General features: G+C 42.1%; 1 protein-coding gene across 1 annotated transcript in view; it reads right to left on the bottom strand.

The window, feature by feature from the left end:
• Positions 1 to 15,549, bottom strand: part of AOAH (acyloxyacyl hydrolase) — a 76,375-nt gene that overhangs the window by 16,203 nt on the left and 44,623 nt on the right. The window contains exons 13-16 of the mRNA XM_057367735.1: positions 13,231 to 13,322; positions 11,141 to 11,223; positions 5,457 to 5,493; positions 4,418 to 4,492 (exon numbers count right to left, since the gene is read on the bottom strand). Coding sequence (XP_057223718.1) covers positions 4,418 to 4,492; positions 5,457 to 5,493; positions 11,141 to 11,223; positions 13,231 to 13,322 — 287 coding nt within the window. The remainder of the gene's footprint in view (positions 1 to 4,417; positions 4,493 to 5,456; positions 5,494 to 11,140; positions 11,224 to 13,230; positions 13,323 to 15,549) is intronic.

The raw sequence follows: 15,549 nt of genomic DNA on the forward strand, positions 1-15,549 counted from the left end.
CTCATCACAGCTGGGTGAAAGTAGGATTTCTTTCCCCACGGGTTCCTGCACATAGCTTACATTCAACATGCTCTGATTATGCAAGATAGGAATATCCAGGGTAGCTTTTTCTCTCACATATCCTGCACCTCTTACTACAGCTCTGCAGGAGGGTAGGACAGAGGTCTGGATGAACATGTAAGCCTGGAGAGAGCTGATATTTAAGATTAAAACAGTCCATTGGGGTACAGGAACTGTGTCAGTGTTACATGTGGACTCAATGCCCACATTTTGTGACACAGTGTCAGGTATGAGACTCTTCAAGCCAGAGTCCCTGGCTYAGGTTTATCCTTCCCCTCTTGCATTTAGCTGAAAATGCCGCAGGACTGTGGGAGGAAATTAAATCCTAAAGTTGAAATACATTTCAATTTATATAAGAAAAACAAACAAGCAAAACCACCCCAGGCTGCCTGGAGAACACTGCTCCAGTTATGTTATTATARCAATCACTTTATTACAGAAAAAGTGTCCACAAGCTCTCCTGCCTGAGAGCTGTTGCCATCCTCTCGTGGTGCACATGTCCCTAACAAGGGCTGACAGCAAGAGGGGGGAGCACAGCCCTCAGAAGGCTGTCCCATCCCAGCAAGAGAGGATCCATCCACCTCGGGAAGCAGGGTCTTGTGACAGTTTTCATTCCATCTTGGTKGTKYAGCCCWGCTGACCAAGGCATTCAGAGAGGAAGCTCAAGAAGAAAGACAGGGAATGTCCTTCCAGGCAGGAATGTGRCACTAATGACCACCCTTTCTGTTTTAGTGGTTTCCACATTTTTTCCTCTTAGACTCGTGGAGAAAAAAATCACCTTAGCAGCCAGAAGGCTCCATCCAGGTCCTTTCCATAGGAAAGTCCTTGCACCTCTTTTTTGGCTTCCCAGGGGTAAGAGAAGGGCCAACTTGATGCTTGCAGAGTGAGTTGGGTCAGATTCCTTGTCACTGAACACCACAGAAGCAGGAGCTTCCCAAGGCATTGCTGTTCTCTCTCTTGACACCAGAAATGTTTGGATTCAGAGGTGGGGAATGAGGGCTGAGTCCTGTGCGGGCGAAGCATGTTCCCTCACCAGTATTTGGGATTCTTCAGACAGCTCAATTTTGCACACAAAATAAAAACTGGGTGAGTTTCCTAGGCCCAGAAATTTGTCTTAATGCAGTGTGTGTTACTGAAGCATTTGAGACTTTCTAGTGGAGAGAACTGAAAACCAGCATTAAGATTCAGGTTTATCCTTGTGACAGCCACCCAATCAAGCTACTTTTGAGATAAGACTGTGGATTTACTCTGAAATTACTTCATATCGCCTACAGGTGTTGCAGCACTTGATTTCAAAATGCTGCTCTGATGTAAGGCCTCTACCACAAGCAAACATGTCAGTACAAGCCAAAATTAATATGACATTCATAGTTCCACTTTCTCTTGTCATACTGTGTTGAAGTCATGCAGATATGTCAGTGGATTTCTTCCCATTTCCTTTCTGTGCCAGGCTATGAAATTAAAACCGAAGGAGAAGAAAGCAACCTTGTAGGCACATCTGATTTTTTTTGGCTCTGCCATAAGGACTCCAAGGTGCCTGGGTGAGCACCAGGGCCCGTTGTGGTACCTTYACCTCATCCCCTGGGCTCACTGCACAGGGCTGGTACCCCCAGGGCATGAGGGTTAGAGGTGTTCCCTACTCCCTATTTTCTGGGCTARAGGGATGGAGCAGCTGTTTGGTGCCAATAGTCTCATGATAAAAGAGCATTATGCTCTTGCTGGTACCGGTGCCACTTCATACAGGATCCTTTCACAGGGTGCTCCTGCTCACCCTGCTTTGCTGCTGTCACCTTGCAGTTTGCTGCAGGTGCCATCTGCAGATTTGTGAAGGAGAGGCTGGAGAAACGGTGCCATACCCCAAATGCAACCAGTACTTGTAGCGATTGTACAGCATTTGAGATTTCTGGTGCTCATTATTTTCCTGTCTGATTTTTTTTTTCCCTAGGTCTCTGTATTCCACATTTACACCTCAGTGGGCTGAGAGATACCATTGCCATCTGTCTTTATKTTGTTAACCCTCCTGTTTGGACACCATGGTGTGGAGACTACTGGAAATGTGCAACACAGGCTGYCAATTTCATTATATTTTTCCTCTACAAAAATCCATATAACTCATTCCCCTGCTCTTTGCAGGGGATGAAATACTAGCATTTTAACAGGAACCTGCATTTAATGCTTTGGGAAGAGTTGTGTCTTCAGTATGCTCAGTACACTGCCCTCTTTTGAAGCCAAACTACAGGATAAGGCCAGGAAGGCTCTGTTAYTTAGTTTAAAGCCGTCCTTGAAGAGGTTTATATTTGTCAAGTCCTAGGTTTGAAGTCAAGCCCATCGAATGCTCTGCATCCCACATAACCTCTGTGGGTACATCAGAGCCAGGGCAGCTACACAGCGACTGGACACTGAAAAAAATCTCTCTCCACTGTCCATCCCCCTCGATGGAAACAGCACGATGCTACAGAAGCTGCAGCATCTTTCCTTGCCAGAGCCAYAGGGATCACTACACCCTGATGTAGCCTCTTTTGATGTTGTGAATGTTTTGGAAGAAAACAGACAGAAAACAGCAGTGAGAATTTGCGCAGACAAAAGTGTCTCTGTCAGATAGTGGATGCTGGGATAAAAAGACATCAGAGATTCAAGCAAGTATTAAATACTATTCTGGAATGTTTTGGATTATACAAATGGGTGAGGCAAGGTCAAAACGGTTTAAATTTCTGGAAAATTTCTTTTTACTTCAGGCAAGAATAGGAAGCAGTGTTAGAGACAGAGTAAGCAAAYGGAATAGCCTACAAAATGAGGAGAAAACAAAGGAAAAAGAGGTGCYTTTAGCAAAGGCAGTGACATGGCAGAATTGAAACATATGCACCAGAGAGCCTGGGCCAAGCCTTTGAGAMGACACCCTGAATGTCTCCATTGTAGGAGCCATGGACTTCAGCAAAGGTGAATTTTTTATTTTTTGTGGAGGGAAAAGTATCATCCTCTCAATGGTTGTAATGTTATCTCCATAAGCTTCCCGGTAAACAGATCCCCAGGACAGACTTGTCAGCAAGTACCAGGAGGCCTGTGACTGCTTTTCCCACTCAGTCAGTGTGGTGCTTTTGGGGATTTGTGCCTTTTTCCCCTAACAGGAACRCGGTGCTGAGGGCAGATTTGGCAGTTCAGGGCAGGGGAGCAAAGAGAGCACGGGTGCCARAGGGTTTCATGGCAGGTGATTTCTGTGGGCTGCCTGCATGTGACTAAAGGGCGACAGTGATGCCAGGAAAGGACCTAAAAGGTGCCCCTTTGGTCCCACTTCTGCCACAGCTGAGGGCTCCCAGGTTCTGCAGTGCCAAGGAAAGCCCTGCCTGGCCTTTGGACATSCTCATCTGGAGCACACCACCTGGCAAGCAAAGTTTCAACCCATGAACTGCCTCTTCAAGAGTTTTAGGGTGTAAAATCTTGGCCATTTTCATGGCCATGGCTGACAGCCTACATAATAGCTCCAACTTCATTATACAACCCACAAACTTAGCTGAGTGCACAGCATTTATTAAAGTGAGCATTTTGAAAGGCTCTGTGTAAGTCAGATTGATTTCTTCCACATACAAGAAAAGCTGAAGATTGATCATGGTGAAAATAATTTTGCACTAGCAACAGCACTTGGACCTCCTGCAAAACCAAAATTGCAGTATGGATGTGCTGTGCAAGGCCTGGTTGCAAGGTGTTTTCTGCCTTCCCACTACCACCAGGAGGAAGGGAAGCATCCAACTGGTGACCTCTTGGTGTCCCTGTGAGCATTGCTAATGGGTAATCCCAGAATATCAGTTAGAAAGCTCCAGATCATTCTCCTGCAGAGTTTACGACATGCGTAAAGCCAGAAAGACAAAACACCTCATCAGGAGAGCACAGCAAAGGCTGCAGGCAGCACAGGCAGGGTGAAAATGGACCTTGACAGGGGATTATGTTTTCATTTCTCAGAAATGATAAACCAGTCATGCTCTCCCTCCTGACAGGAGGTGGCACAGTGGGTAAGATGGATCTACATGCCTTTAAACACTCCCCCAACTCCGTTGTTATTATTCATTCCCTCTGCTAAGTTAGAAATAATTATTTCAGACATACCATTGGTCATTTTATGACTGGCTCATAAAAGAAAGAAAGAAAAAAAAGGCAACCTCCAAGTGAGGACTGGTAGGTCCTATGACAAATACAGGTAAGGAAACAAAAAGTATTTTCAGCAGAAAATTAAGAAAGAAGGACCAATGGCAAAGAAAAATACCGTAATTGAGAAACATGTTGCAGACACTAATGTCCAGGCAGTCAGTACTCTAAAGAAGTCACTTTTATGCTACTATAAATGTTCATTTCCTTTGCTCCTTACCCATTGCAGACATCATTCCCAATTGTAGCATAGATAACTATGGCTGGATTGTCCAACAGCTGGTTTCTGGCCAAGCTAAAAGATAAATAGGGAGCTATATTAGTGGTAAAGTACACTCTTGGTGTCTGAATCACACATCATGCTCATATGAGATCACATTTGGAAGTATGGTTGGATTTGGCCAATGCCCAAATGACTGCTCCCACATTTGGGAGAGGGTTTTTGTTTTTTTTTTTTTTTTTTTGGGGGGGGGGTTTTTTTTTTTTTTTTTTTTTTTTTTTTTTTTTTCTGCTGGCTTTCTATTTTCTTTGTGTTATTCAGAAGCCAAATCAAATTGTTTCACTTTGGGGCAAAGACATGAATCCAGACAGGAAATTTTTAATCAGAGATGGGAAAGGAAGACTAGGTTTGGCTGACAGCTAAGTCTATGTGTAGAATTGAATTCAAGATCAAATCAGGATGTGGTTTGAAGCTCAGTGCTGGAGGGCAAGGATTCATTATTACTTTTTCTGGAGGAGAGAAAAATAAATCCTTTAGGACATGAACCATACCAGTGTCAAGCAAAGTAAATCAAACACAGCTGACCAATAACCCACCCAAATTCATCTGAAAAGAAGAGTTGCTGCCTCTCACTACCCAGTAGCTACTCAGTTATATCCATATGGAAATAACACGGGACCTGCCCATGTCTATTTTCATTGCTACATGAMGTTAAGGGGACACGACACGCAGGTTTTTGGAAAGGCTGTCTCTTTCCTAAAATCACTGGAAATGCTCCACTGGCTTAACTGAGCCAAGTTCAAGGCCCTGGAGATGGTGATACCCACACTCAAAAACAGTTTTTCTTCTGTTTATTAATGTTTATAGCAGAGAAGAAACAGCCAGCCCTTGAGAGCRCTCTGGTGGGGAAGCTGTGCTTTTTAGAACAGTCATGGATTATATACTCCTTAMAATGCTTTGCTTTTTTCTTTCAAAGAAGCAGAACTCCATCAATACTTCTGTATCTCAAGTTAGCATTTGAATCCAATTAAACACTCACCTTTTTATTAAAGAGAGGAGGTTTCCTGAAGAACCACCTGATCACACATAAGGGGGACACAAGAGAAATAGTACAACATTGTTATAGTGACAAAAAAAWCCCTGGAGTGCAAAACAAAACTTCATTGCTTAGTCCCAAGAACGTAGAAGCATTAAAAGTAAAAATGGAGTTACAAGTCATTTCTGTACCCTTTTCAAGCACTGGCATTAAGAAGTAAATCCAGAGACCTGCTGCTTTCATACGTGAGTCCCACACTTCAGACTGTAGAAAATCAAATACTTTTAARTGCAGGGTTGTTTGGATCTGGCTTTTAATCCAGATCTGGCAGCTCCTTCCCATCTGTTGAACRTAGTAGTCTCCTGTAAACCAGCCAACCTGACTTGTCAACAGTCGATCTATTTTAACTTTCCCTATAAATTGCAAAGGGAACTGTTCTCACTCTTCTGAGAGAGTAAGTGTCTCACAGCTATACCACATTGGGACTGATTCAGGCCCTAAACATAGGCACCAAGTGCCATTTTTGACATCCAAGACACCTGCAGCAGGGCTGGCAGATACATCACAAGATGCACTTGAGGGATGTGAGAGATTGTGCACTTCTGGAGAGGCAGCTGGAAGTGGAAAATATACCACAAAGCACCTTAAATAGCTGTAGACACCAGTGTTTGGGTTCCTGCATTGCTCTCCCCACAAGTGTSAGACTTAAGAAAAAGTAGTATTAGGCCAGCTGTGCTTGTCCCAGGAAGCTCTGCATTTCAAATGGTTAGGTGAAGATCTTTCCTTCTTGAGGAAAGGAGCTGGCTACACCTAAACATCTGTGAGCATCTGTAATATTTTGTTTATGTTTTGAATGAGAAAAGCATTCCCAATTAGTAACGTTTTTATGCATTAATCTTCTTAGCAGGTCTTTAAAGGCTGTGCATATTCATCCAACCATCCCCAGCACACAAATCAAACTCCATCACCTGCAATGCAAGAGGGATAGCAAACATGGAGCCAAAAAAGACTTTCAGATTTGTTCAAGATGAGACTTGAAGTTTATCTCGCAGCCATGTACAGAAACAAACTTCAGAGATGCAGTTCCTACAGRTAGTACTTGCTCTTAGTTTGCAGTATTTTCACTCTCTCCTCTTTTTTTCATTCCTGCTCCTCTTGYATAATCCTCCCCCTATTCTCAGCTCAACTCTTCCCTTGCCTCTCTCTTCTCTTTTCTGCATTGTGCTTCTGAGGCTGGCTTTGAGGMGTAAAGCCTATCCTCCCTGCAGTTCTTGAGGGGAAACTTGTGGACAGAACATCATTAAATCCCTGCTGGATTGGTATGGGGGAAGAGATCTAAGAGATAAACCCCAAAGGTAGCAATCATACACTTTGCATYTTAATAGTGATGCCTTTGTTATTATCACTCATAGTGATGCCAACCGCATATATCAAGGAATCCTTTATGTTTTAAATAATCCAGTTCTTCCAAGCTAAAAATGAWTGTATCTATCTGCTGCTTCTCTCCTGGGGGTTGCTGATCCATTCAAAAATCCAGCCCTTCTATTGAGAAGCTCTTTTTAGCAAGATAAGAGCCCCACAAAAACCTTGACAAACACAGCTTGGAACATAACTAYGAACAGTTTGTTTTTTTCCCTATTTAATGGCCCATCTTTCAGCCAGAGCTGAACACCCTTGGTTTAAGCCATTCTGTCACAAGGCTCCCTGGACTGCGCCTGCAGTTTCAGCATAAATGAACTAGTGGGACCTCTAGAAATTAAAATGTATTTACAAAAAAAGCAATGAGCTGTTCCTGTTATATTACTTCTATAAACATAGATAGTTATAAGCAGCTCCGTGGAAAGCATTAGCACAGTTACAAATCAAAACATCAAGAAAATGAAGGGTCTTTTAGAAAACAGTTTTCATGGGTAAATTGAGTCTTCAAGGAAGCTTTTGTGATACGGGATGCAATCTGTGATGAAAACATTCAGGAGAAAAAAAGAGATGAAGCAAAACAGTCACCCTTACACTGTTGACTGTCCTGGAAGCTGCCCCTGGATCCTTCCTCCTCTCTCTCTCTCTCTCTCTCTCTCTCTATCGCTTTCCAAACATTTTCAGGCCAGTGGGGTTTTTGTAAATTTTGGTTGAGAAATCCAGATTGGGTTTGGGTCCAGTTGTGAGGGAAGGGTCCACCACCTCCAGAGGATAATGGGATTTCTTAAGAAAGGGAAAGCGGCAATCCCATTAGCATGGAGGCTGGGGAGGCCTTTTTCCATGATGAAGATGCATGTCCTGAGAAGGGCAATGGGAAAGTAACTTTTTGTGCTGAAGTCTGACACAGTGCTGGTGCTTTTGCAGGAGCGCAGAACAGGAACACTGTTCTTGGTGCCTGGCTTGGTTTGCCATCCTGGGCTCTAACTCTTGGCTGCACATCTCCCCCACCAGAGCAGCACCCTTTCATTGCACACGTGGGGCTGTGAAACATCACTCTCAGAGGAGCATTTAGTTGCCTCAGGTGGGGTTAGGTCAGGCTGGTGGCCAGCTCTTTGCTTTATTGACACTGAGGGTGGTTTTTAAAAACCTCCCATTCTGGGAAACTATGACACCAAATGCGAAAATGAAAGTGAACCTTTACAACGTAGTGTCAGTGTGATGATTTAGAGAAGATATCCTGAGATTCTTCTCTCACTGGTCATCTTTCCCTTTTCAAATTCACTTCTTAATTTTCTGCAGAGTCTCTTGCCCTGACACAGGCTCACCTCTTTTTATATCCTGCAGGTGTCTGTAGTGTAAGTGGAAAGGAGATACGTGGAGAGAAAAACGAATGATGCCCAAGTGAGAGATACTGAAAAAAACTATGAGGGAATTGGGAAAAGGAGKCACATGAAGTACCACTCTCATTAATGTAAAGAGAGTAGAACAAGGTAATTAGGGTATCAGGTGCTGAGACAAATTKGAAATAAATGAGAAGAACCATTGACACCTAGTCATCCTTGACCATATAGTTTGGCCCTTTTTTTAACTTTCTCTCAACAGAAAGTCCACTTGGGGGACTGCGATGATGGGAGACCCCAACTCTAGCACCCTGCAACTTACAGGTGAAAAAGTCAAAAGCACTTTAGTGATGACACCAAATACATTATAAAACACTTTCACAGAAGCCTAAAAGCCTCAGCACACCATGTGTGCCACAGGAAGGAGGAATGTGTATGACAAGCATTGCCAATGGCATTGGTGCTGGCACCAGCACACAATTTTTAGGGTGAAAATGCCCACCTGAGGCTGGAAGTAATCTCTGCATAATGTTACCTGTCTGTGCAACCTTTCTGCCTGGTAAGATCACAGACTCACAGAATTGTTAGGGTTGGWAGGGACTCCTGGAGATCATCTGATCCAAAYCCCCTGCCMAGGCAAGGTCACCTCAAGCACCTCTCTCCAGAGAGGGAGACTCCACATGCTCCCTGGGCAGCCACCCTCAATGTAAAGAAGTTCTTCCTCCTGTTGAGGTGAAACTTCTTGAATTTTATCTTMYGGCCATTACTCCTCATCCTGTCATTGGGCAYGCCCAAAAAGAATCTGGCACCATTCTTTTGGCACCTGGCTTAGAGATATTTGGGTGTATCTCTTTGTCAGAGGTGGAGGGCTTGGGCAGATCCTTTCTGATCCGAAATTTTTCAGGGAATTCCAAATATTTATTAAGTTTCTAAGTAGCTCTAGAGGCAGTAGTGCTCCTCATTTGTAGCCAACTTGAATCATCTGCTGGAAAGGAAGAGCATCCCATATAGCCAAATTATCTACCCAAGGAAAATAAATTTTCCCAAGCTTCTGCAGCCAGTTTTCTGAAGCATGAAAATTAATTAAATACAATAGAAACAAAAAGGGATAATCACAGCATAATCAAGTGTCTTTTAAACCTGCTGTTGAGGACATAAACTAATCCAAGACACAAAAGYTAACATAATAAATCTCAATTTATAAGGAAAACTACAGTCACCTCTTCACACAACCCCTCTTACAACCCAGGGTTTCTTGTTTGTCTTCATTCCTCTGTTTTGAGGGTTATTCTATGTTTTCATACCTTGACAGTAATCTTGTTTTAAAATAAATTCCCTCCAAACAGAACTATCCTTCAGTTTAAACCATTCTTCCCCCTGTGGTGTTTATGCCTCAAAGGAATTCATAATGGTAATACCTTTTAATTTTTGCTTTGTTCAAATGTCAACATGACTTATCATCCCTTTTGAAGTCTCCATTGCCCTTATTCTCCCCAAARCCTTTCCCTGTATCCCAATCAAGGCCAATCCTCTCTAGACAAATGGGACCATAATTTGAGGTCTTATCAGGACTTGTATGAGCAAGGACTGTCTCCCTGTCTCCAGAGAAAATGCCATGCATGATGCATCATGCAAAATCCTTAATCTCCCTCCACTTCTATCCTGCACCCTTGATGCTTTCTTGGAATTTCTCTTTGCACCCCACTGCCTCTGTCCCTATGGGCCACTAGTTTACAGAGAAATCTCATTGTTAGTGCTGTCATGYATGTTTTGTACAGGGGCATTTGCTGCAATTCCTGACACTGCTGTTCCCAAGCTCATCTAAATTATTCCTGTGTAAGGATGTGTCCTGCTCCAGGATGGTTAATGCTTTGCAATTTTGCATCATTCACAGAAGTCATCAAGTATGTGTCTTGGACTTTGCTGTAAGGTCATCACTCCAAAAGCTGAGCATCATTTGCCTCAGGAGAGATGCAAAAGAGACATGGCTTTGCTCTTGAACCCRCTGCTCTTCCCTGCTTAGCTGTTTCTCTGCACAGTCCTTATTTATTGTATTAATCTGCCTCTTCTTCACTGCACACTGGGGTACCATGAAAGACACTCTCCTTAATTCCAGGTAGATCAGGTCTGCTGCATATTTACAGGCATATTATATAAATATATAAATATATATATATATAGATGTCTTTTCATAGAAAGATGATGTTGGGCCAGGCCCACAAAATAAATTAATCAAAACCCAACAGTATTTTGTCCTGTCTTTGTCTCATCAGCGTTTTTGTGTTTGTCTTTGATTATTTATCAGAAATCGGTTCTGACAGCACGTGAAGATGCCAGCACCACTGACCCACTCCCATTTTCATAGGAGGATCTCTGCTTGCTGGTCCTCAAAGGATGTCTCAGGATGTCATGGGCACCCTTGCTGTGAGACAAATGGCTGCTTTGTGCCCACTCTGCCTGCTGCTTTGGCAGCCCAGTGATTCCTGTGGGATTCCCAGATGTTACCGTGGGGTTCAGTGTAGGGCTTCTCAGGATTCCCCCCAGGAGTACAGAGCAGGGGGATGCAAGCCAGAGGAGGCCATGCCACAGTCTCTGTCACTGCTAGTGACACCCTTCTAAATCTCCCCTTTTGGCCATGGTAAAAAAAACCTCTACAGAGTTACAGTGGAGTACAGTGGTTTTCATCCAATGGAAATTCTTAGCAYGTGGATAAAAGGGATCAAGCCACACACCTCCCTGCCCAGAGCCAGAAGAAAAAGTGCTGAGTTAAATAAGTGCTGTTCTCTGTTTTTCCATGAGACATGCATGCAACTAGGAAGGGGTTTCTTTCTGTTCCTGAAAGACGTTCATTAATGCAGCATTAATTATCAGCACTAGAAAAGTTTTAAAAAAGATAATTGAAAAGGAAAGGTAAATGAAAGGTTAATATACCATTTTGGGAAATGTTCTGCAAATCTCTGTGATTACAGCGATTTCTCTTGCGTAAACGCAGATACAAAGAGTCTGTCCAGCCTCTGAAACAGAGAAAATGCAAACTGCTAAATTCATAGGATAATGATAAAAATACAGCTGATATTAAAATGAAGTATGTTCTTGTCTCTCAAAAATTCAGTACCCCAGTTATGCGTATGCCTCTATTTCACCATCTCTCTTGGTTTTTTTTTGTTTGGTTGGGTTTTTTTTTGTTTTGTTTTTGGGGTTTTTTTGGTCTTTTTTTTTGGGTTTTTTTTTTTGTTTTTTCTTTAAATTTTTTTTTGTGGTCATAAATCTTTTTAATCTTGAACAAGGTGGCCTAAAATAAAGCCAACATATCTTCTCAGAAACTATAAATCAATGAAGAGTTTCTTTGACATTGTTCCATACAGGAACAGTGTTTTTATCCTGGTCTTTCAGATAAGGTGCTTAAAAACCTTTTTGTTATACTTCATTTATCAAAACAATTCTGTTGGCTGTTCACAAATTGACTTTTCAATTGGTTGTTATGGAACAGTAAGTAAAAGAGAAGAAACATTGGCAGGGCAATCATTTCCCAACATCATAAATCTTGGGCAGATTAATCTGAAAACAAGTTATGCCTGACTGTTATTAGTTCTCTCCTTTATTTTGCACTATTGAGAAAAATGAAAAAACAAATGAAAAGGATAACAGCCCCAAGGCTGATAAGAAGAGCAAGCTCCCAGCCTCGAGTACACAGTCATTTCTATCTGGGCTGTAGTTGTTTGGTTTTTTTTCTTCCAGGCGTGGAAGAGATTAAAAACTGAACACTGGACCAAAAGCTTATCACTGACAACTTCAGGGGCAGTTCTGAGCTCTGATCACTTGTGAGCTTCACATTCTTTGCAGCCCAGACAAATGCTGAGTGCCTGGGCATTGTAATAGATTTTCAAAGGTCAGTTTTGCTGTGGCTCTGATAGAGAAGGCTGCATAGATCTTTCCTGCTGGCTTGTCAAGTAGTAAACTGCCTTAGAGCAGACAGTGTGAATGCAGCTGAGGCTGRGAGCCTGGATTTTGCCCAGGGAGAAAAAAGGAAACAAAAAGTCCAAGTGTATGGTGCAACAGATATTTTTCCTGGAAAAKAATGCATTCTGCTAACTTTTAAATTCTGCTGGTAGAGAGCCCCTTCAGGCTTGACCCATGCTTGGTTTGGCATTCAGCTGTATTCCTGACCTATCYCAGACATAAAAAATAAAAATTATCAGACACTGAGGTCAGACCAGGCACTATTGATTGCAYCCTACAGTTCTTGCAGGATTCAAAGGCCTCTCAATGCTGGTCAGAGAGATGATTAATAAGAAGATTTTTTTTTTTTAAACTTCACAGTTAGAACTGCAGGCATTTCAAGGTGTTTTGTGCTTGGACTTTATTTTCCTTCCCTTTTGGCAGAGACTTACGTTTTTTCCATCTATCCCTGCATTCTCCCCCATCCACATGAGCCAAACCAACACAGAAAATTAGGTCACAGACTCTCTCAAATTCTCCTTTTGCTATTTTCCTCAAAATGTGTTAAATTAAAAAAAAAGGTGTGGGAGGGGAAGAAGAAAGATTTCCCCCACTAAAGGGAACACTATGAAATAACCATGGGGATATCCTTTATTCCACTGTTTCAGCAGCAAAAAGAAAATGTGAGGAAGATTTAAAAAAAAAAAACAAGGTAAGAAAAGAGAAAGGCTGATTTTTGTTAGTTTCAGCAACGCTCCCCTTTCCCAGAATTTTGTAAAAAAATGAGTTTATTTTTTATTTCTTTGGGGTTTTTCCCCTAAATTACAGCTTGACCTGTACAAAGAACTGTACAGTTTATAGTTCTAAAACCTAGCCTGAATTTCAGGAAGACTTGCTTACATATTTAAAATATTTTTTTAAAAACCCTAGATCCAGTGTCGAGCTAGATTTTAGAAAGATCAGATGCAGACCTGAATGGTATTTTTCTCTTTTCTTTCAAGCACTGTTTTGGTTTTYTTGTTGCTGTGCTCTGAGAGACCTAGAGACTTGCTATGACTTGGCTGCCCTGCCAGCTGGCTTACCCGATGGTGGAATTCAGAAATCCAGTGAACTCTGAGAACTGRGGCCAGTCAAGCTCGTCACTGAAAGCCACGGGGAGATTAGCAAATGATTTCTGAAAGAGAAATTTTTAAATCAATTTTTAAATCACCCTCACAGACATAAAATCCTCTTAGCAAATTTGAACACTTCTCAGCCAGAGCATTAGCCAGACAGCAGCAATTGTAACTCCAGCTAGTAGTGGGAATTATGTATGCGGATACTTAAAAAGTTGACTCTCGTAAGACAGGCATAYGGAGAGATGGAGGAAGGAAAAGCAGAGGAGATATCTGAGTTGCACTTCATGGCACCCTTTTTTCTTGAAAGAGTTCAAAACTGTTCCTGATGTGAGCATGTGCTGCAAGTGCAGAGCACCAAGGCAGCAGCTGATTGCTCCAGCACCTGTCCTGCCCAAAGGTGGGGCAGCCTTGGGCACAGGAAGAGGTGACAGCATGATGTCCCCAGAGAATATGGCAAAGGCATAATGTCAAATTCTTTCAAAGCTTCCCTGCTCTCTACAGCAGGATGAGCTGTGAACAACATCTGATCCGCTGAAAACCTCTGCCTKCTCCTCACTAAATTTTGGGGATGGCACTAAGGCAACAGAGTCAGAAASGTCTCTGAGCATGGCAGGGACCAGGGAGAAAAACACATCATCTGACATAACCTCCTGTGCAAACACATGCATCCTTTATCCTTCTCTGTTTTGCTGATATTGGTCCCTAACGCTTTTTTAAAGCACCTGTGAAAGCCTCTCTGCAGATGCAAGCCATGTTGCACAGTCAAAACACAGTGCCCTGTTCTTTTCCACTTTGTTTTCTGAATGTACCAAAAATCATGAAAGGTTAGGAAAAAAGCCTTGATAAATTGTGCCCTCTCAGAAGGATGGGAACGTGGAGTAAATTTCCAGCTTCTCCCASTCTGGGGTACGCTTGCAAAGACAAATATATAAATCCAGTGTGCTCATAAAGAGAAAAACTGCTGATGAAAAAGGTAATAACCAAAAGAAGGTCAAAACATAAAATGAGAGAACTTACAGGCTGGTTTAATCCATATAATTTATTGGCTTCATTTTCTCTTCAGGCTATTATAGGGTTTCCTTAAGACCTCACTGCTATAAACAACAAGCAGGTGGGTAATTCTTTATCCAGGAGGGTCAGAGTAGCTGAGGAGCTAAAGTAGAGTTAAATCTTGTGCTCCCCACAATTTCACCCTCCCAGAAAATTATTGCTCAGGTGAATGGAAGCTATACTTGAGTATATGGGTTGAGTATATGTCTATGTGTTTTGACTGTAAGAGGATGGAGRGGAGGAAAGGCAAGTAAAGGGGGGCTGGGGGGGAAAGAAATCCTGAAGCCAAGCTCTGAGCAGTCTAATGCACAGATGCCAGTTTAAAGCATGTAACAGCACATTTGACCCACTTACAGCAGATCTGCATTAGTTACCGAGGCAAAAATGGGCCTGCCTTAATTAACTCAGTTTATTCTCTCTTCCTCTCTCACATCCATGTACATGTCCTTGTGTGTGTCTGTAGATACATATATACATAAAAATATTCGGTTTTTAGGGCTGGAGGCAACTTTCATATTTACCTTCTTCAAATCTGTKWKTTTTGTGTGCAAACAAGCACTTAAYCCAAGGGCACAGCTATGAGCAGAASTGGAGGGATACAGCGTGCCTCAGCCATTTGCAGTATTTCCCTCCTCTTAGGTTTGCATTAAAGGTGACAGAAACAGAGCACTTCGCACAGAAAAAACCCTGTAGATATGATCTCTTACGAGTCACACATACATAAGAGTATAGAAAAAAGATAAGTATTATTTAATACTTTTTAAACAAATCATTTTACAACCAATTCTCTCATTATTTCTCATTAGCACTCCAAAACAATATCTTCATTGGACAAGACCCAATAGTTTTTAACTGTTTGTTTTTTTCCCCTGGAAACTTGGCTTAATTATGAATTAGCCAGAACCTAATTAAGTTGCAAATTGATTTGAAGAGGAATATTTGAGCCCAAAATTATAGATGCATGTGAAAATTGTATATGCATTTAGTATTGATACTGATCCAACAAAGCACTTAAGGGCCAGACATTGAAGATATTTCAGGTCCAAAGGGTGAAGATGAGTAGTTAATGGAAAATTCAGAGGAATGCTGAACCTTAAAGTCAKCATTGATGTAGTTTGGAAAGCACAGTCTAACAGACTGTGTGCTGCTTAGTCTCAGATGCAAATGTGTCCCACACTAGAGGTGAAACTGTGCTGACTTTTAGCATAAAACTCTTCTGAGCACAGCCTTGTT

This window comes from Malurus melanocephalus, unplaced genomic scaffold (genome assembly GCF_030028575.1).
Source record: "Malurus melanocephalus ecotype Western Australia unplaced genomic scaffold, MMel_1.1 scaffold_83, whole genome shotgun sequence".
NCBI lineage: Eukaryota > Metazoa > Chordata > Aves > Passeriformes > Maluridae > Malurus > Malurus melanocephalus.